We start from the raw sequence: 21,043 nt of genomic DNA, 5'->3' as shown, positions 1-21,043 counted from the left end.
TCTGTGATGACAAAACAGGAAAGAAGCAACACATTTTTTCATTTCACTGAAAGAGGCGAGTCTTTTTCAAACATCAGCCACAGAATGCTTTTTCTTTACATTGCAGACATTTATAAATGCATGCACTTTGAACTAATATTAATTTTACTCAGCGCTTGAAAGTCCGAGGGAAGTGTCTTCTACGAACATCTTGATGAGAATTCGCACACACCTGCATGCACACAAAGTGCTACAAATAGAAGAACGTGAGATTGAATGAGTACAATTAAAATTGATTCGTGAGTATGACTGAGAGTAAAAAACTTGCATTAAATGAAGAACAAAGCGAATAAAATTGAGAGAATTTATTTGTAACAACTTCCTGTGTGCATTAAAGTACACGAAACATCTGATCAAACATTTGCTTTTCATCATGTTTTTTGTTAGGCCTGTCAACAACCTATTTTACTTAAAGTCATTAGCATTTTCCACATCATTAACAAAGAAATTAAAGAGCTTAATTAATTACACGTCCGTTAGGTCGGTCTCCTTCATACTCAAATGCGCAATCCATCCACAAAAGCAGCGTAGCGGATCGCAGTAATTGAGCGGCGTTACAAGAAGCATCTGTGAGCAGAAAGCTGAATAAATAGATGCGAGAGGACAAATAGTGGCAGTCCATTATTTATCATTTAGCAGTTCAGCTCTGCCAGCCATCCTAATTCATTTGGATTTTGTTCGAGTCTTCCTGTCTGTGGAAAAACACTATATTGTGTTTTATTTTCAGACACTTCAAATCCCATAGCAGCATTGTTCCCGTGGATAAAACTCACACGGTGTCCTATTCAACAGCCATGGCTTTCACATGCCTACGTGACAGTTGTGTAGGAGAAACAAAAAGATCAGTCTTTTTTATCAATAATGTGGTCGCCCTGACAAAATACAAAAGATTTGTATGGCACAATAAGCGGAGGGCCGGAGGAATGGCTGAGCATTTGTTTCTTTCCACCAGAGAGACATTGTGCTTTGTAAGAAAGTTTTTTGCAGTGCAAATAGTGTCGATCTAGATGAGCACTGCATTTTCTCAGCGTCTGGGTCTGCCTCTGTGGACCTGCGGGAGAGAAGAAGGGGAAAAGAAAGAACAAAATGCTTCATTTGATATATATATCACGTCTAAAGGCCCTTTCACATCACCCGAGTCAGCGTTGCCCAATGAACTGAACTCAGCATGAGCTACAGTGTTACTTCGGTTTAAAGTTCAATTTCAACAATTTGCCTCGAATGATTAGAAGACAATTTGCATGATGTATGAAAAGTCTGCCTGTGCAATGACAAGTCCAACTTTGCACACAAGTTAATAATCATTTAGAGTAGAAGACACCCAATAATTTAAAAGTCAAACTTTATGAAGAGATCTTGAAATCATCATAATGTATTGGTAAACATTAGTTAACATGAGCTGACAATTAATCTAAGTTAATGTTAATTTCAACATTAAATACAATAACGTTAGTTAATGCACTGTGAACTAACAAGAACAAACAATTTACAACTATTTTTATCAACTAATATTGATAAATGCGGTTAGGTCATTTTAGCTAATGCATGACATAATGTTAACCATTGAGACTGTATTGTAAAGTGTTAGCACTTATTTAAATCATGCTGTAAAACTTGGTGAACCCAATTTTATTTATTTTTTTTATTTCTAAAATGTGTCAAAACAATCACCGCAGATTCTGTACGAGGCTCAAATACGTGTTTTCACCGTGTACTGTGCCCACCGCCCTCTTTCACACCTAGCGACCTCGTAAAATTGCTTTTCCGTGACGCTATCTGCAGTGCTTTTCACATGGAGATCAAAACGGTGCACTTAAGGCTTGATGTGAGTCATGTGAAAGAGCCTTAACATTTTCATATCCTCTTAAGTGACTGATTTGGAACGCACGACATTGGTCAAACACAAATAGCATACAGCTGAGCTGACTGTGTGAAATTTTAATATGCATTTACATACACAGCACATTCAAATACTGAGTAAAATTCTTTAAATAAATGTGCATTTCTCATGATTTGTCAGCTATCTTGGATTCATTTACTCACTGAGCTCAGTGCATTGCATGGTGGGATTGCATGCATCATATAGGATACCATGAAGGAATGCCTAAACGAGATATCTTAGGAGGTAACGTAATAATGAAAATGCATTTTGAAATTGCATGTGCATCAAACAAAGTGTTAACATGTTGCAAGTTAAAAAAAAAGGTAAAATTTTTATTATTTTTGATAAGTACAGAAGTGGTGAGGGTGAATGATAACTCTTAACTCTTAACAAGACACTTAACCCCTAGTTGCTCCAGAGGCGTGCGACCTCTGACATATATAGCAATTGTAAGTCGCTTTGTATAAAAGCGTCAGCTAAATGAATAAATGTAAATGTAAATGTAAATGTAACTTGTAAAGCATGCTTGATAATGGTTTTTGTTTATGCTTCTTTATCTTTATCTTAATATTAAGATAAAGCATTATTTAATTTAGTAGTTTTTTCTGTATTATCTTAAACGCTATGTTGGATTATCTTGTTCGATTGTGATTTGGTTTGGGTAGTTACTGGGGGAAGGTCCTGACAAGCCTAGGGCTTCTACCTATCCCTTTTCGAACAGGTTGATTATTATGCTTAATTTATTTTTTATTTTATTTTTTTTGTTTTATTTTATTGATGGATATTTCATGTGTTGCTGTTTTTTTTTTTTTATTGTTCGAAATAAAGATTTCATTCATTCATTCAAATTTCACTAAAACATGGATGAAGTCATAATTTTTTACTCTGTAGCACCTGAGGATCATGACTAGCTCGTGCATTTCACTCATTTACTGTTACTAACCTGTTGCGTGTGCATTGGGTGTCCATGCATGGGATGCATTCCTGGCAATCGTTGAGGGCTCGTATGCCGCACTCGAGTCACGTTTGGAGGTCTGTGTCTGCGTTGCACGTTCACAGGCTGGACGTTGCGCGCCTGTTGCACATGTTCACGTGGAAGCATCTGGAACTGATCCGGACTCAACACTGGAGGAGGAGTAGGAGGCTTCTGACCCGCTTTGTTAAGCTGCTGGATGGGTGGAGAAGGTCCAGGGTTCTGCAGGGCAGCGTGAGTCTGCTGGATCCGGTTGTCAGAAGGGTTATTGGTCTGGGCGGTGTGTTGGCGTAGTGCAGCCTGAGTGAGAGGAATGGATGGCTGAGCCACGGTCTGATTTGGTCTGGAGACAGTTTGTGTCTGAGGATGTGTTTGATGAGATGTAGTCATTGGATTCTGAGAGGTTTGGATTTGAGGTACTGTAGTCTGTATTTGTGGCTGTGTGCTGATGCTCTGTTGTATAACTTGCATCTGCACATTTGGGTCAATTTGAGACTGGCTGAGCACGTTGTGAGCGATTGGTCTTTGGGGGTCTCCTCTTTGGGAAGCAGAAGGAGCTTGGGTTATCCTGCCTGTAGGTTCAGTCTCCTGGTTTCTCCCACTAGAATGACCTTGCCGTGCATTTCGTTGTGGAGATCTAAACCGCCAATCCGAGGATCCACTGCTGTCCGAGCTGTCTACTTCACGGTTGGGGTATGCCGGCGTTTCCTGCAAACGGTCCCAAGGCATCTGCTGGAGGTGTGTGTTGGTGCGGGTGTCGTTTATCTGGTTGTTGGTCCAAACAGGGTTTGAATGTGGAACCTCTGCTGAAGATCGTGAGTTGGTAGTTCGGCGGTTTGCATTGGTTTGGTTGGTAGGGTGCGAGTGGCCCGTCTGAATGAGGGCGTTGGGTTGGCGAAATCCATTTGTCGAAGCATTCGTCTGTGTTTGATTACCCAAACTCAAAGGCTCAGAGTTTAACAAACCAGTCTGAGAAAGATTTTGATGGTTGCTGTTCGTGTGCTGACTCTGTGGTGCACTTTCTCTCTGGTCTGCATGTTGCCAGATTTCCCGACTCGGCTGGTTTGCTTCCGGAGGGTATGTGTTCAAGTTGACATGCACTGTTTGAGGTTGTGCATTGCTAAGCTGGTCAGCACGTGGCGACGTGTTGAGGTTTACATGAACCGTATGAGCAAGTGCACCAGGCTGAGATCTACCCGTTTGTATGAGAATATTAGGGTTGTGCTGGACAGGCTGTGGGAACGACCTCTGAGGGTCATTGTTTGGATATGAATTGTTGTTTTGATGCCCATTGTCTGGGAATGCACTGAAGTCGTGGTGAAATACATCCGCGTTCATATGGCCATTATGATGGAGTGGGTTGGGGTTGCTGGGAATGTTTTCTGGCATTGTGTTGATGTTCCCATTGTTGTTATTGGGAATTGCGGTGAAGTTCTGTGGCAGTGAGCTGTGTAATGTTGGATCAGGGTGGTTTCCATTGACAAGAGCTCTGTTTGCAATCTGAAGAAAAAAAAAGCAGTACTATTGTTAAATTGAAAAAGATGTTAAGGCTGGGCAACATAATGAACTTTGAAATGATTACAAGGTACTTTTATGTGGCCAATATGTTTTCTAAAATACATTAGACTAGTTTTGTAATCCTTATCTTGCAACTAGCGAATATGAGAGTCTTAATATAAAGATGTTTTAATACCATATTTAGTAGCAAAAACAGTGCTAGAGTTGGTAAGTGTAACCGAGAAAACAAGACCTTGAATGAGATCTTAAAACGTGGATCTTAAGGAGTTTATCCTAAAGAGTGAAATTTGGTGCAATTCATTGATGTCCAATTTAATCAAACATTTCAAAACTCAATGATTTATGTCATATGTAAAAAATAAATAATAATAATAATAATTCGCAATATCTCATGTTCATGATGAAATGGCAAAAAAAGAAAAAGAAAATCTAAATATTTTACAGCCCAGAGGTATTAATCTACATTACACAGAACACAATAATAGAAAGTGGTACTGTCGTACTGTGGTGCCTTCATTCTGGTTTGTCTTCTGAGGTCCAAGAGCATCTCTGAGTCTCCGATCAACTGTGAACATGAGCATATGAGCATGTCAGAGCCTTTAGCATCAAAAAGCAAAACAGCAGATGAGCAGAAGCATTGAGGAGGGACGTACCATTCCTTTGTCGCAGGAGCACAATAATGACAATAATAATAATGATGAGTGCAACAACACATGCAACGACAATCCCTGCTACGGCCCCTCCACTGAGACACGTACCTGTGAAGCAGGAGAACATGATTTTTAGATTTTACATTTGAAGACTCAGATTAGCAAGCACCCCAAAGAACAGAAGACATTAATGGAGAGAAAAACACATCACAGAATCATCAATAATGGAGCTAGCAAATAGGGGAAAGTATCCTGCAGAGGAAATGCATTGTGGGCGGATGGAAATTATGACCCCTTCCAGTATAGTGACACATGAATTTATCAATCCTGTAGTTGATTACTCCCTCTCCGGTCAAGAAAATGAATGTCAGGCCGAAGAATGAACTGACAGATGCATCCGTCACTGTAGTGCCACAGAGAGCCATTAACTCACCCACAATGGCCAGGTCTATCTGCTGCGTCGATGCTCCTCCTGTGATGTCATTCCGCGCGGTGCAGGTGTAAGCCCCACTCTGATTGGTGGAGAAGATCTGCAGACTCAGCACGCCACTCCCTGATTGGCCGGCGGTCACGGGCTGGCCGTTGAGTGCCCATGAGAAGGAGGCAGGAGGTAGAGAGGTAGACGCACAGGTGAGACGCACCGTCTGGCCCACCGTTGCATCTCCACCGCCAACACACTCACTCGAGGTCTTAGTCAACTGTGGGGCGTCTGGACCATCTGAGGAACCAACAATATTAAAGATTAAAATGCTTAATGACAATTTACCAGGCTTGTCAAACAGCTGCTCAGTATCTTTCAGAGTCATTTTATATCACTATAATCGTATAGGTCACAATGTATTTATTTTTTATGGAAATTCAATGAAAATTAAATTGCAATGTGGTAATGTCTATATTTGATAATCTAATAAATAAAACAGAAATATATATATATATTTTTTTTAAGTGTTATCCAACAATACACATAAAAGGTGCTTCATCTAATTTGATTGTTTTTTTATTTGTAACTTGCTGGACACAAAACAAAAGTCTAATTATTTATGACGCATTAATAAGCCTGAGATCAGTGCAACATTTGCTTCACATTATGAAACACTGCAGTTCAAAACAAAATACTAAAAACAATAAAACTCAATAATAATGAGAGTTTGGTTTCTGTAGTCATAGGCTGGCCTGTTGGTTGAGCCGGTGTTGTCATGTTCCTCAAAAATAGCAATTTGTCACTAGTGGGGCAGAAATTATTCCTCAATTATGTCTTATAATATGTCATGGTTATGGTTGTCCAACAAACTGGAACATTATAAGCTCTTTGGTTAATTTTACGTCATGTGTCTGCGCTGTCTCTGAACACATGCTGTCGATGTAAAACATGCAGTTAGCAGAGAAACTGCAAGACATTTTCACACAAGGTTGACGTGCAAAGAATATAAACTCTTTTGAGGTCTTGTTGGACAGATGTCCAATTTGCACATTACAAATTTGCTGCATTAATAATATAACTTTTCTAGACCAGTAGTTCTCAAACAGGGGGTTGCAAGATTTCTTAAATATATTATTGATAGATCAATATATTAAAATGATTTAACATATGACAAATCAAACATTAAAGTAAGCTAGTCAGACATGTAAAGTGACAGATTTCTCATTTCAATTTGTTTAATTCATATTTCTGACATAGTTTCTTTAACAGTCTTTTTCCATTTAAGAACAAAGCTTTCCACAGTCTTGGAAAACCTAGTATCATTGAGATACTATTATAAATTTTATTTAATATATTTTTATTTCAGTCTTAGAGTAAAGCAGGGTTTCTCAAACTCGGTCCTGGAGGGCCACTGTCCTGCACAGTTTAGCTCCAACCCTGATCAATACAATTTTTAATTTTTTATATTGTGATATATTATTACAATTTAAAATAATTGGTTTTCAATTTACTATACTTTAAATTATCATTTATTTCTGTGATGCAAAGCTGAATTTTCAGGATCATTACTCCAGTCTATCACATGATCCTTTAGAAATCATTCTAATATGATGATTCATTATCAAAGTTGGAAACAGTTCTGCTGCTTAATATTTTTTCATAACCTGTGATACTTTTTTAGGATACTTTGATGAATAAAAATAAAATAAAAATAAAATAACAAAAAGAAGCAAATGTTTTAAAAATAGAAATCTTTTGTAACAACAATATACACTACTGGTCAGTAATTTGGGATCAGTAAATGTTTTTCTTTAAAAAAAAAATTTAAATCAATACTTTTATTCAGCAAGGATGTGTTAAATTGATAAAAAGGGATAGTAAAGAAGATTTATATTATTAGAAATATATTTTTTTTTTTTTGAATAAATGCAGTTCTTTTTAACCTTTTATTCATCAAATATATTAGGCAGCAGAACTGTGTCCAACACTCATAATAAATCAGAATATTAGAATGATTTCTAAAGGATCATGTGATAGACTGGATGTCACATGTGACACTGAAGACTGGAGTAATGATCCTGAAAATTCAGCTTTGCATCACAGAAATAAATGATAATTTAAAGTATAATAAATTGAAAACCAATTATTTAAAATTGTAATAATATATCACAATATTACTTTTTTTTCTGTATTTTTGATCAAATAAATGCAGGCTTGATGAGCAGAAGAAACTTCTTTCAAAAACATTAAAAATAGTAATGTGTCCAAACTTTTGGCCTGTACTGTATAACATGGAGTTACATTTCCAGCCCAAAACTGTAATATATACAGTTACTGTAAAAAATAAATGAAAAACATGTACAGCGATATTTACAGTTACTGCAAAATTCATAATATAGAAATTCAGCAAATGGTGAGTAGTTTCTGCAACAATGACACAACAGTAATGGTGAATGACTCACAGTAGACGCTGAGGGTGGCCGTGGCTGTCTGTGCACTGACGGCATTGCTGACGGTACAGGAATACTCCCCGGCATCATCTCTCCTGGCTGGCCTGATGACCAGAGATCCAGCGCTGATAGTGATGCGGGTGTCAGAGGACAGAGCAGCGCCTCCTTTACCCCAAACCACACTGACCTCTGAACCCGCAGACCAGATGCAACTCAGCGACACATTCGCACCTTCCAGAGGAAGAGGAGGCGGAGACAAACTCACTCCGTTCACTGCATCTGAAGATGGACAACAAGGACAGGGTATTATGGAAGGTTGTTTACGCCACGACTTATCTCACAAGTCTCACTATTTTTCTCACAACTGCAACTTTATATCTTCCAGTTCTGACTTTTTTGGGAGAGTTTGTATCGCACGATTGAGAGAAACTTTTTTTCCTAAGAATTGCGAGATTGTATATTGCAATTCTGAGTTTATATCTCATAATTTTGTTTTGTTTTCTCCTGTAATTCTGTTTACATCTCGCAATTCTGACATTTTGTCTCGTAATTCTGAGTTTACATCTCGCAATTCAGACATTTTGTCTCGTAATTCTGAGTTTACATCTCGCAATTCTGACATTTTGTCTCGTAATTCTGAGTTTACGTCTCATAAATCTGTTGTTTCTCCACAGAATAACAAAATAAGGTAATTGCAACTTTTTTTCTCACAATTCAGACTTTTCTTTTCAGAACTGACCAGATGCACAGAACGTTCTTAAGAACTTCTGAAATAAAATGAGCCGGTGTGGTGTGGTGATTATATCTTCAATGTCCTGAGGTAGCTTTAACAGCATCAATAGTGTAATACTTAGTTTATAATCAGAATATGGTCACTTAAATAGTCAAGGCTAGCATAAATTTAGTTAGACAATGTAAAAAGAGACGCATCCCAGTCTTCCTATACAGCAAAATTAAATTCGACCATTAGTTTACACACTTTCATTTGGAAAAAATAGTGTCAAGAGTGCAAATTAAAGATTTATTGTGCACTTTAGTTTTCACAAGTGAAATCTGAGCTTGAGCTGCACTGACTGACAGCTTCTGTGATTATAAAGGGAGTATATGCTTTCTGTGTAATCCATTCACAGTTTAAAGAAAAGTTGTTTTTCCAAGACTTTGTGACGTTTCCTACTTCATACTTAACTACCAAAAAGTGCTAAACCTTGACAAAATTTATTTTTAAAACCTAGTGATTTTAGAATGTTTAATATTTGTTCAAAATGTTTGTAAATAGTAAATAGCTAATATGAGACAATAAATGTTTCTCTGCCGCCATCTACTGGTTATAATCGTAAATAATGTATTTTTTAAATACAAGTGTTTTCTATCAAATGTTGGATTTCCTACATCTTGAGACGTTCGGTTTTACAAATGGGGACGATCTCTGAAGAATGAACAAATAATGTTTTTGGTAATCACATTAAAAATGTGGAAAAAGAAATGTGTGTCCAATAGACCGTTCGCAAAGACCCGCCCCCTTTAGTTACTGTTGCTATGTCCGACAAGCCACGCCACACACCATGTTCTCACACAGTGAAATATACATCTCGGAGCAGAGAGGACACTGACAACGCGCTGACAGACAGGACAGACCAGGTTACTTTTGATATGTTAACAAAGTCTCAACTTTCACATTTGGTCATTTTTTAAAGAAATTTAAACAATAAATACTGTTTTGTGGCTCTTTAATGTGTCGTGACAGATCGCTGTAGAGCCTCTTAAAGCTACCGATCATCTCCTCCTTCTAGTTAATTGATAGCATCAAATAAACATGAAAGAATATAAGAAGGAATGTTGTTATAACTGCGGAAAGACATCAGTACACTCTGCTTTTCAAGTTCAAATTCTCCAACGTTAATCTACTAACTCCCCTGACTGCTTTGTCGGACAAAAATGGCGGATTCGGCGGATGACGATTGGTCAGATCGCCTGTCAATCAAACTCCATGTGAAGGGTCAATTACAGACATCCGTGTTTCTTATTCGAACGTTCCCATTGGCTTCTGCCACTGACACTGGTTTATTGGCAAATTATGTAAGTGTGATAACTGCATTACATTTAAAAGTCAACCATTGATGGTTTCGTATCGATGCAAAGCGAGTTCAGAATGACAGCTAACAGTTCACTGGAAATGCCCAAGCTGGCTTATCGAAAAACCAGGAAGTAACCGTGCATATTATTGCTGCTACATATATAATGCTGCTCCATGTCCTCAGACCTCAGGTTCACCATTCACAAGATCCACTGCAGTTTGGATACCAGGAGAAGATGGGCGTGGAGGATGCCATCCTCTATCTGCTCCACAGGGCCTACTCACATCTGGACAAGGAGAGGGGCGCTGTGAGAATATCGTTTTTTGATTTCTCCAGCGCCTTCGACACCATCCGGCCGCTCCTGTTGAGAGACAAGCTGACAGAGATGAGGGTGGACCCACTCCTGGTGACATGGATTACGGACTACCTCACAGAGAGACCACAGTACGTCAGACTGAAGGGCTGCATGTCAGACACTGTGGTTCAGCAGCACCGGAGCACCACAGGGGACCGTGCTCTCTCCTGTCCTCTTCACCTTGTACACATCTGACTTCCAGTATAACTCCGGGCTCTGCCATATGCAGAAATACTCAGACGATACTGCGATAGTTGGCTGTATCAAGGATGAACAGGAGGAGGGAGTACAGGAGCCTAGTTGAGGACTTCGTGAGGTGGTGCAGGACCAACCATCTGCAGCTGAACTTGTCCAAGACCAAGGAAATAGTGGTGGACTTCAGAAGGAAGAAACCATATCTCCAGCCTGTGTCCATCGAGGGGGTTGATGTGGAGGTGGTCAGCACTTATAAGTATCTGGGGCTTCTACTGGATGACAAGCTGGATTGGACAGCAAATATGGACTCTCTCCGCAGGAAAGGGCAGAGCCGTCTGTACTTCCTGAGAAGGCTGGGGTCCTTCAACATCTGCAAAAAACTACTGCAGATGTTTTACCAGTCTGTGGTGGCCAGCGTCCGCTTTTATGCTGTAGTTTGTTGGGGAGGAAGCAGCAAGAAGAGAGACACCGGTCGACTGGACAGACTGGTAAGGAGAGCTGTCTCAGAGCTGGACTCTCTGGTGACGGTGGCAGAAAGAAGGACCCTGGACAAACTGCTGTCCATACTGGACCACGTCCACCACCCTCTGCACAACACCTTCAGCGGGCAGAGGAGTGTGTGTTCAGTGGCAGACTACTGTCCCAGCCCAGCTCCACCAACAGATTTAAAAGCTCTTTCGTCCCACTGGCCATCAGACTGTACAACAGCTCCTAGTCACGGCAGGGAGGACAATACACAATTGGATCATTTCTACCTCCCTCTGCACTCTTTACCTCAATTTGCACTGTTTGCTGTTTTGCACTGTTCTATTGTGGCTATTGTGTTGTAAGTGAAGTTAATTTTATTTTAATAGGTTTAATGTATGTTTAATTTATGTATGTTTTCGTATGCTACTGGATACTTGAATTTCACTCAGGATAAATAAAGTATATATCTATATATATATATATATATGATCACTTGCGAGTTTATATCTCGCAATTCTGAGAAGAAAAGTCTGAATTGCGAGACAAAAAGTTGCAGTTACCTTTTTTTTTTTTTTTTTGTGGCAGAAATAAGTTTCAATAACAGGGTGAGTAAACAATGTTTTCTATTCGTTTAAGTAATGTGTAGCATCATACCAAACACCTTGAGCTGCACTGAACGGGTGTTCAAACCGAGTCCAGAGGTAGAAGAGGGTTCGACAGAGACGCTGTAGTTTCCAGAATCACGGAGCTGGCTGTCACTGATTTTGAGCTGAGTGGCAGTGACTGAGATTCTGTTCTGATACTGTTGGACGGGCAGAACAGAAGGGTTACCGTTTACCCACATCGCCAGTGTAATCCCTCCGCTATCAGTCCATCTGATAAGAGGCACGTTAGACACGGTCTGTACTGTAAAGATAGCATCTTTCCCTGATGCCACCAACACTGGTGTCTTCTCAAACTGAACTGGAACAGGGTCCAGACACACAGCGACCAAAGGCAAACCTATGGAGAGTTAGTGATGGAAAGTTAGTGAAAGCTGCTTCAACAGTTAATACAGGCTTTATGTATGTATTTGCATAATTATTATTTTTTTTAAACTAAACAAAGTTTATCTGATGCTATTCAAATGCTTCGCAAAAGATTTTTATTTTAATGTAAATATGATATTAAACAGATGTGAATTGGATGCATAAAGTCAGTTCTTCTCCTTAAGTTTACACAGATGTCCTTGCAAAAGTAGACAGGTTTAGTTCGTCACATTAACAATGGGAATGTTCTACAAACACACAATACAAACACAGACAAAAAAAAGATAGTGAAAATGCCAATGCATCTGAAAGAAATGCATTCATATAGCCAGGTGTGGCTTGAGGAGACATGCAAACGATGGGCGTAAGAGCTCAAACAAAAGGCAGAATGCTGTAAAACAGGTGCAACTCAAACTGTGTCTGACGAAATTCAGTACTTGTACGTCAGAGCTTTAAATATTTCGTGCATCTGTCTGTGATTTTTCGGCATCAGTGTTTTTGAAGTGATCGCCTGATATAATCCAGACATTCCGAACACTAAAGTGTTGGTTATTATATGAACTAATTGTTTTCACATTATTTTTTCTAATTTTTTCTATTAAAACTGAGTTGGTACTGATACCTCTAGTCAAATTATGTATCTTTTATTTTGCATCAGTTATCTATTGCAAGTTGCTTTTGTTAATGCTGTATTTTTTTTCCAGGTTTGTTATTTTCAGTGAAAAATGAAGTGTTTTACATGTGAGGTATATTATTGTTGTTGTCTAATTTAAACGGCCGGGTAGGCCTACTGTAAAATGCACGGGTGTTTCTTCTACAAACTCACATCTGGAAATCGTGAGACAGATTGAAGACACACAACTCACTTATCAATGAGAAAATCACAACAGGATTCAGCAGTGTGTTCATGTCAGTCTGCAGGGCCTGAGCAAAAACATTCAATTAGTTTCCAGATGTTTCATTCAATCACACATTAAATCATAATAAGAGACATTCTGTCAAATTAAAAGAGATACCGACATCAATCACTGTTATAAGGGATTGCTTTAACAACTTAGCTGGAATTCGGTGCTCAAGCACGACGACAGAGCCTGCGATTATTATAGCATTAAAATGAGAAATGAAAGCTGTTATAGAGACTCACTAAGCAGTCTTCGCTTGGTTTTCATTTTCGTGTCTTTACGTCCGTGTGTGTGGAGTGTGTTTTCGGCAACAGACGACGCGTCGCTTTAACTTCCTGATTACCTGTCGACGCCTCACAGCATCATCACAACAACAACTGAGATCATCGATCATCCTTAGAAGGAAAAATATACATTGGAAATGTAATAATAACTAAATCAATTAATTAATTAATTAATTAATTAATTTTCTGATTCATATTTGTACATATTTATATGTTAAGGATACGTTTTTCTACTTATTAATTATTACAAAACCATTTTTTTTTCATTATTACAATATATGTTCAAGCATATTCATCATAAAAATCAACTTTCGACAGAGCAAACGTTTAATAGGATTTCACACCAAAAAAAAGACTTAAGTTCGGTTGACGTTAGCCTATAGGGGCGTGGCCACCCCTGTTCATTATTGACGTAAAGTCACGTAATATTCAGGAGGGTAACGATAATCATTTTCCTGAAAACTCATTTCGTTCATTATAATAACCGCAAGACGATCTCACTACAACAGAAAGACAGTAAACACGGAGTTTAAGCTTCGAAAGTCAAGGTAAGATTGTTTTTTTTAGACCTGGCCAACAGTCAGTCTCACCTGAATGAAAGAAAAAAGAAAGGCAGAAATAATCTCAGTCTCTAATGGTTTGTCAGGTGTCATCATGGGATCTTGGATGTTGGTGTGGATTCTGTGTACCGCCGTTATTCTGAGTGAGTGTGTCTGGTGTTATTGAATGAAATAGTTAATTATTAAACTATAAAACCTGTTTGGGCATGTAATAATACTTCAAAGGCAAGTCTAATCTCTGTGTTTCTTTAATCATTTTTCTCGGCAGCAAAGAACAGTTTTATCCACAAACATTCTTCGAATTAAAATTGTTAAAGTAAAACATGGAAATTACATCAATACAGAAAATATATCAAAATAAACACTGTAAATAAAAATGCTATTTTAATATTAGAATGCATTTTCAAAAATTACTTGTATTACTTTAAATTATTTTAAATTATTGAGTCATTTGGAGTGGCAAAATCTATTTCTAAATCATTTTCATGCTTGTAAGTTTGGAAGAGTGAACGTTTTACATCCTAAAACTATTGCTTTACAATTATTATGCATGCATTTGTCAGAAAAAAAGGGGGTGAAACTAAAAGGCATTGGGACCAGTCAGTTTGCAAACCCTATTATATGTAATATCATAACATATTAATTGTTTTCAAATAACTGTCCCCAGTGCCTGTGTGTCTTCATGGATCAATATCAGTACATTTTAAGACTGGACGACCTCTCTATGTTGCGCTTGGTCAAACTCTTGTTTTGGAAGCCGTATTCAAGAAGAACCCAGACGACGTGATAGACATGGTGACGTGGGACCGAGAGAGAGACAAGGACCATTTCAGACTCTTAGGTGGTCATGGAAGCAGAATATCTTTCGAGAAAGACAATGCACTTCTGCAGATCACTGATGTTGCAGAAGGAGACTTTGGGATCTACAGGGTCACCGTTACAGACAGTAATGGATATCAGGAGCATGACTCTCTAGAAGTGCGAAAGATAGGTAACTATGTCCCTAGTTTCCATTTTATGATTGACCTGTGCACCAGCTCTTTTGAATATTTGTATTCATGCACAGCTATTTAAGTTGTGCAGAACACACACACACACACACACACACACACACACAAAACCAGTTGAACAAGTTTCTTTTTTTACATACTTCTTTCTCTCCTTTCAGAGGAACCTCCAAAGGCGTGGATTGCACGTGTGTTGGAGTGTGTGGTGGATAAACATGACAAGGCGCAGTGGGACAGTCCTCAGTTCTCATGGCTGGTTGATGGCGTTCCAGTAACCAATCAAACCGGCAGTAGACTCGATATCTCAGAGGTTCAGGGAGTTAACTACACCTGCGTCATCAAGAGCAGCCTCGGCGTAACGCTCACGACACATTCCGAAGCACCAAAAGGTATTTTTCAATGTCAAGAATGTATGGCTAGGGTTTGGTATCGTTTGAATTCTAATCATCCCAATTCTCAAAAAAAAAGAAACCTTGGATATCATTCACATTTATTCTAAGCCTTATTGCAAAACATTTCATTGTAGCTGAATACCATAAAGAAATATACAGGCTAAAGAACACTTGCACAAGGAACTTTTGCCTGTGGTTTAGAAATATCATAGCAAAAATAACTAGCCTAACTAATATACATTTCAAGCATTATTAAGGACAAATAAACATGAAAATAAAGCAAAATAAAAAATTAGCAATCGCACAAATAAATACAACAGAACAAAGATATAATTGAAATAAAAAAATATCTTAAGATTTTTAGGTATTCAGGTACATAAACTGTAATCAAATGTAAAATAACACTGCACTTTAAAAAATAAAATATGCATTACAAATATATTTACTAGTGCTGTCAAACGATTAAAATATTTAATCGGGATTAATCGCATTAATGTCATAGTTAACTCGCGATTAATCGCAATTAATCACACATTTTTATATATTCTAAATCAGTGGTTCTCAACTCCAGTCCTCGGGACCCGCTGCTCTGCACATTTTGTATGTCTCTCTTATCTGACACACTCAAATCAGTTCATGGAGTCTCTCCTGACGAGCTGATGATCTGGTTCAGGTGTGTTAAATAAGGGAGACATACAAAATGTGCAGAGCAGCGGGTCCCGAGGACTGGAGTTGAGAACCACTGTTCTAAATGTCTCTTGATTTCTTTTTGTCCCATTAGTTTTTCTCATTTTAATGCTCTTATCAATCTAGCTAGATCCGGTGGTGTTGTAGTTCTACTAACGTTACTAGTTGTTGCAAAAGCATGTGAAAAAAACCTACAAAGTTTGCTAGGCGTTAATCGCGCAATAAAAAAATTGACGCCGTTAAAATGGGTTTGCGTTAACGCCGTTAATAACGCGTTTAACTGACAGCCCCAATATTTACAAAAGTTATTCAGTCAGGAACAGCAAGTGAATTCTCTCTTTGTCTTTTGTTGTTATTGTAGAGTCGGCATCAGGTGTGTGAGGCTGCTGTCACTTTAAGAGCTGCACGGATCCAATATACTGTTACACGTGCGTTTTCTTTCTCAACTGTTTACGTTCACTTAAAGCAACACTAAGGCCGGCGACACACTGGCTGTGTGGCGAGCGTCTCAGCTGCGTGGTGTGTCTGTTTTTATTTCGGCTCCCATGTTAAAAGGTTAGAGCTTGTGGTTTGAACAAAACACGTGCATGCTAGAAATAGAACCGACGCCTATTTTTCACGTGACACGCCAGCGTGTTGGAAGCGTATCCAGGCAAAATAGAATAGGAAAAGATGTCATTTTGACACGAATACATATTAATAAATGACATTTTGATGTTTGAAAGTCTCTAGGTTTTGACATAAATGCAGAAATAAATGTAATTAAAAAAAATATTATATATTTTTTTTAAATATTGCACCTGTCAATACAGAACGAAATATTCTGTAGCCTATTTTGCCATCAATACTGCCGACGTTGTCTTTGCTGCTATATATTTATGTTTAACATGAAGTATAGGCCTTCCACAACTCTCTCCCCATATGTCGAATATATCACCAATGAGGCTTATCATATGTCACCTATCAGCAGTAGCGCCGCGTCAGACACGTTTCTGGTGTGCAAAGACATAGAAAATACCACGCAGCCGACACGCAGCTGACACGCAACAGAAACACCACGCTCACGCCACGCAGCCAACACGCAGCTGACACGCAACAGAAACGCCACGCTCACGCCACGCAGCCAACACGCAGCTGACACGCAACAGAAACACCACGCTCTCGCCACGCAGCCAACACGCAGCTGACACGCAACAGAAACACCACGCTCACGCCACGCAGCCGACACGCAGCTGACACGCAACAGAAACACCACGCTCACGCCACGCAGCCGACACGCAGCTGACACGCAACAGAAACACCACGCTCACGCCACGCAGCCAACACGCAGCTGACACGCAACAGAAACACCACGCTCTCGCCACGCAGCCGACACGCAGCTGACACGCAACAGAAACGCCACGCTCACGCCACGCAGCCGACACGCAGCTGACACGCAACAGAAACGCCACGCTCACGCCACGCAGCCGACACGCAGCCGACACGCAGCTGACACGCAACAGAAACGCCACGCTCACGCCACGCAGCCGACACGCAGCTGACACGCAACAGAAACACCACGCTCTCGCCACGCAGCCAGTGTGTCGCCGGCCTAAAGACTGTTTCCTCTTCGGTCGCCCTACAGGTTGGAAGCGGAATTGTCCATTACCGCTGTCGTAAATAATTTAGCCTACCGTGGCGCGCACGCTCGCTGTTTATCCAGCACCGGCTTTGGAATGTACGATGTCCACAGACAAGGTAGAGTATGTTGCATGATTTTATGAAAGTATGATGTATTGCGACATCAGAAACGAAGAAAAACAAAATAATGACTATTGTAACGCTTGCCGTAAAGCAAGTCAAATTTGTAGTTTCTTATGTCTCATTCGAACTACAGATCCGCGACCCGATCTGTCAAACTTGCATAGTGCGTTTATAGTGGATAGAGGGCCGCAAAGCGAATGCAGAAGTGCCGTTCACCCTGTCACGACTTGATGAACCACTGAAACCATTATGGAAACATTATTTTAAGGTAAAAAATAATCTTTAGTGTTGCTTTAAGACATAAACGACTGTGTTTACGAGGACATTTTGACATATTTTTGTGTGTATTTATCCGTTTAAATACAAAAAGACACGTAAGAGGCTCTTCTTGTGCGTGAATGGTTTAAAGTCATATCAAAATGCACACACAGGAATCGACAAGCGGAATGGATCGTCTCATGTCTTATCGAATCCACGGTTCTTGAAAATTTGGAACCGGTTCTAAAATGGAACCGGTTCTCGACACCCAACCCTTCGTATGGCATTTATGAATATTTAGGAGTAAATGTCCCAGAAACTCTGTGGGTAGTTAACGTGATGTCCGTCATGTCTCCAAATCACCCGTAATGTAGGACTGAGTGGTTTGACAGTCTAGATTTAGTTTTGATGCATCAAATCTGATCTTTTGATTTACACGATTAAATGATAAAGAAAAAAATGGTAACAATTTACAAAAATACAACTGTTAATAAAATTGTTGGCTCAGGTCCAATAAATAATGTTAACAGATACAACTTATTTTATTTTAATGATGCATTAGTAAGTCTTTAAATGAACTAAGATTAATAAATGCGGTAACACTTTACAATAATGTTCAAATGTGTTAACTGATGTTAACAAATGAGACCTTATTTTAAAGTGTTACCAAAAATGCTTTCGAGGTATTTTTCATTATTAGGTCGTTAAATTGTAATACTGAAAACAAGGGAAGGCAGGCAGAGATGAGGATCTGTGTGCAAAAAGTAGTTTAATGAAAACAAAACCAAAACAGGGAAACACTGAGAACACGAACATGCCGGAAAACATTCAACGACTGACCGAGCAAGACGGGAAACACAAGAGCTATATAATACACACGGGAAATAAAGACTACAAGTGACTACAAACATGGCAACCAGGACAGGAAACAGGAAGTCAGGCCAGGGAACATAAAGTAACATAGCTAATTTAGTTATAATAAATCAAACTTTATTGTAAAGAGTTACCAAATATTTTACATAAAAACATTTTTTCAAGGGCTGTTATTCATCAAATCTTCTGTTAAATTTGTGCATAATATAATTCATATTAATAAGACAAGCCTTTATTTCATTACATCATAACCTGCTTGTCTGTGCAAACGGTCCTCGCCACTTTTTGCCACCAGTCCATAGAACTGAACTGTCGAACAAGAAAGCTAGATCTGCTGAAAACTTGTCTTTGCCAAATTCAGGTTCTCTGTCTGAAACCCTCTGGTCCTCCTGGCTCTGGCTCTGGCTCTGGCTCAGTGCAGTGACCTTGAAATCATTGCTGTGTTTTTGGACCCTTAATATCTGCTTGTGGCTGTATATCGATTCATTTCTTGAGGTGTACATTTTTGGAATAAATAGTCTTCAAGTATTTTGCACTCTTCATATGTTTTCTAAAGTAATGTCAGTCATCTTGTGTTGTGTTTGACTCTTCAGAATGTCGGTCCTGTTGGACGGGACTGATTGCAGTCGGAGTGGTAATAATAACAGCACTCTGTGTTGCCGGGTAAGACCTCTTATCTCTTCTACTATTAGGACAATTTAAAATGACTGTTTTCTATTTTAATATATTTTAAACTGTAATTTATTCCTGTGTTCAAAGCTGGATTTTCAGCATCATTACTCCAGTCTTCAGTGTCACATGATCCTTCAGAAATCATTCTAATATGATGATTTGATGCTCAAAAAACATTTATGATTATTATCAGTTGAAAACAGTTGTACACATTTTTTTTTCTAAATTCTTTGATGAATAGAAAGTTCAAAAGAACAGCATTTATTTAAAATATAATATTTTCTAACATTATAAATGTCTTTACTGTAACTTTTGATCAGTTTAACTCATCCTTGATGAATACAAGTATTGATTTATTTTATTTCTTTCCCCCCAAAATAAAATAAAAATTCTTACTGACCCCAAACTTTTGAACGGTAGTGTTTAATGTTACAAAAGCTTTAGATTTCAGATAAATGCTGTTCTTTTGAACTTTCTATTCATCACAGCATCATGAAATAAAAATGTAAAAAAACTGTTTTCAACACTGATAATAATCATAAATGTTTCTCGAGCATCAAATCATCATATTATACTGATTTCTGAAGGATCATGTGACACTGAAGACTGGAGTAATGATGCTGAAAATACAGCTTTGATCACAGGAATAAATTACACTTTACTGTATATTCACATAGAAAACAGCTGATTTAAATTGTAATAATATTTCACAATATGACTGTTTTTGTTTGTATTTTTAATCAAATAAATGCAGCCTTGGTGAGCAGAAGAGACTTCTTTTAAAAACATTAAAAATCTTACTGACCCCAAACTTTTGAACGGTAGTGTATATACATATACAGTATATACATATATACACATATACATATACATGTACTGTATGTATATATGTATATACACTACCGTGCTAAATGATAAATATAATATAAAACAAATATAAGAATTGAGATGTCAAATTGTTGTTGACATTTAAAATTAATATCTTTAGCCCAGCCCTAGCCGGTTTACTTTGTTATTTTTCACATACTGTTCACTTTTTTTTATTCCAGGTTATTTGTCATGAAGAAACACAGAGAAACCCTCTAGGGAATCCAGCCAGGGAATGAGCAGTCACTCATACACTTAAAGACAGCCTTTTATTTATTTGCATGTTTAAGCATTTAAAGAGTTTTATTCTGATTATTTTGATTTAATTTATTTCACCTGCGTTGATGTACTTGCTTTTCCCCTCTTTTTTTCAAAACATTGTGACCATTTAAATGCATAGTTTTTTGTTGTTGTTTTAAATGATTGTTCATAGTTCTCAGCTTCCAGGTGTAAATGTTCTCAGGGAAAATCGTGCTTTCTTACTGTTAGATGGGAATGTTTCAGTTCGGTGAAATTGTACATTTGTTTGACTTATTTATGACAGAGGAATGTGCTTGTGTTTATTGTGAGGAATTATACTGTTCACTTGACAAGTAAGATTCTTAAAGTGCCTGTTAGATTTTTGTTTACAAAAAATCATTCCTCTTCATTTGTGATCTACCTCATTTGTTGTTATTGTGCTGTTTGAGAATAAGAAGTGTGTACAGTGAATAAAGCGTGTGAAGCGATCTTCAGAGGGTTTGA

General features: G+C 38.4%; 4 protein-coding genes across 7 annotated transcripts in view; 3 read left to right on the top strand and 1 right to left on the bottom strand.

The window, feature by feature from the left end:
- Positions 1–21,043, top strand: part of iglon5 (IgLON family member 5) — a 409,655-nt gene that overhangs the window by 288,731 nt on the left and 99,881 nt on the right. The window lies entirely within an intron of this gene.
- On the bottom strand, positions 179–13,294 carry LOC309483966 (uncharacterized protein). Of its 2 annotated transcripts, none has more exons than XM_082150067.1 (9): positions 13,075–13,125; positions 12,921–12,978; positions 11,681–12,028; positions 7,946–8,212; positions 5,496–5,780; positions 5,066–5,170; positions 4,916–4,977; positions 2,865–4,394; positions 179–1,090 (listed from the first exon to the last, which is right to left on the bottom strand). In XM_082150067.1, the coding sequence occupies exons 2-9, from the start codon at positions 12,961–12,963 to the stop codon at positions 1,064–1,066; spliced, it is 2,667 nt and encodes an 888-aa protein (XP_082006193.1). In that variant the 5' UTR covers positions 12,964–12,978; positions 13,075–13,125; the 3' UTR covers positions 179–1,063. The 2 variants fall into 2 exon arrangements, with proteins under 2 accessions (XP_082006193.1, XP_082006192.1); XM_082150066.1 differs by lacking the exon at positions 13,075–13,125 and adding an exon at positions 13,199–13,294 and having other exon boundaries at positions 183–1,090.
- Positions 13,691–20,722, top strand: LOC309484004 (contactin-5-like). Of its 2 annotated transcripts, XM_082150146.1 has the most exons (6): positions 13,691–13,788; positions 13,887–13,943; positions 14,468–14,791; positions 14,969–15,196; positions 19,354–19,423; positions 20,482–20,722. In XM_082150146.1, exons 2-6 carry the CDS (start codon positions 13,895–13,897, stop codon positions 20,516–20,518), a joined length of 708 nt encoding a protein of 235 aa, XP_082006272.1. In that variant the 5' UTR covers positions 13,691–13,788; positions 13,887–13,894; the 3' UTR covers positions 20,519–20,722. The 2 variants fall into 2 exon arrangements, with proteins under 2 accessions (XP_082006272.1, XP_082006273.1); XM_082150147.1 differs by lacking the exons at positions 19,354–19,423; positions 20,482–20,722 and adding an exon at positions 16,248–16,282.
- LOC309483996 (uncharacterized protein) overlaps positions 20,737–21,043 on the top strand; it is an 8,699-nt gene continuing 8,392 nt past the window's right edge. For both annotated transcript variants that reach the window (XR_014200699.1, XM_082150127.1), the window contains exon 1: positions 20,737–21,043. This exon is cut by the window's right edge and continues 227 nt beyond it. The gene's annotated coding sequence lies outside the window, so the exon portion shown is untranslated.

The sequence above is a fragment of the Leuciscus leuciscus genome (genome assembly GCF_965113295.1).
Source record: "Leuciscus leuciscus genome assembly, chromosome: 20".
Classification (NCBI taxonomy): domain Eukaryota; kingdom Metazoa; phylum Chordata; class Actinopteri; order Cypriniformes; family Leuciscidae; genus Leuciscus; species Leuciscus leuciscus.
The sequence above is the reverse complement of the archived record's forward strand: the minus strand, read 5'-3'. Positions and strand labels throughout refer to the sequence as shown.

Excerpts from the sequence above, each read along its gene's own strand:
- LOC309483966 (XM_082150066.1), bottom strand. The coding sequence starts at position 12,963 with ATGAACACACTGCTGAATCCTGTTGTGATTTTCTCATTGATAA. Across the intron at positions 12,029-12,920 it reads TGTGATTTTCTCATTGATAA|GTTTGCCTTTGGTCGCTGTG; the intron begins GTGAGTTGTGTG and ends AACTCTCCATAG. Across the intron at positions 5,171-5,495 it reads GATAGACCTGGCCATTGTGG|GTACGTGTCTCAGTGGAGGG; the intron begins GTGAGTTAATGG and ends CCTGCTTCACAG.
- LOC309484004 (XM_082150146.1), top strand. The coding sequence starts at position 13,895 with ATGGGATCTTGGATGTTGGTGTGGATTCTGTGTACCGCCGTTATTCTG. Across the intron at positions 14,792-14,968 it reads TCTAGAAGTGCGAAAGATAG|AGGAACCTCCAAAGGCGTGG; the intron begins GTAACTATGTCC and ends CTCTCCTTTCAG. Across the intron at positions 19,424-20,481 it reads ACAGCACTCTGTGTTGCCGG|GTTATTTGTCATGAAGAAAC; the intron begins GTAAGACCTCTT and ends TTTTTATTCCAG.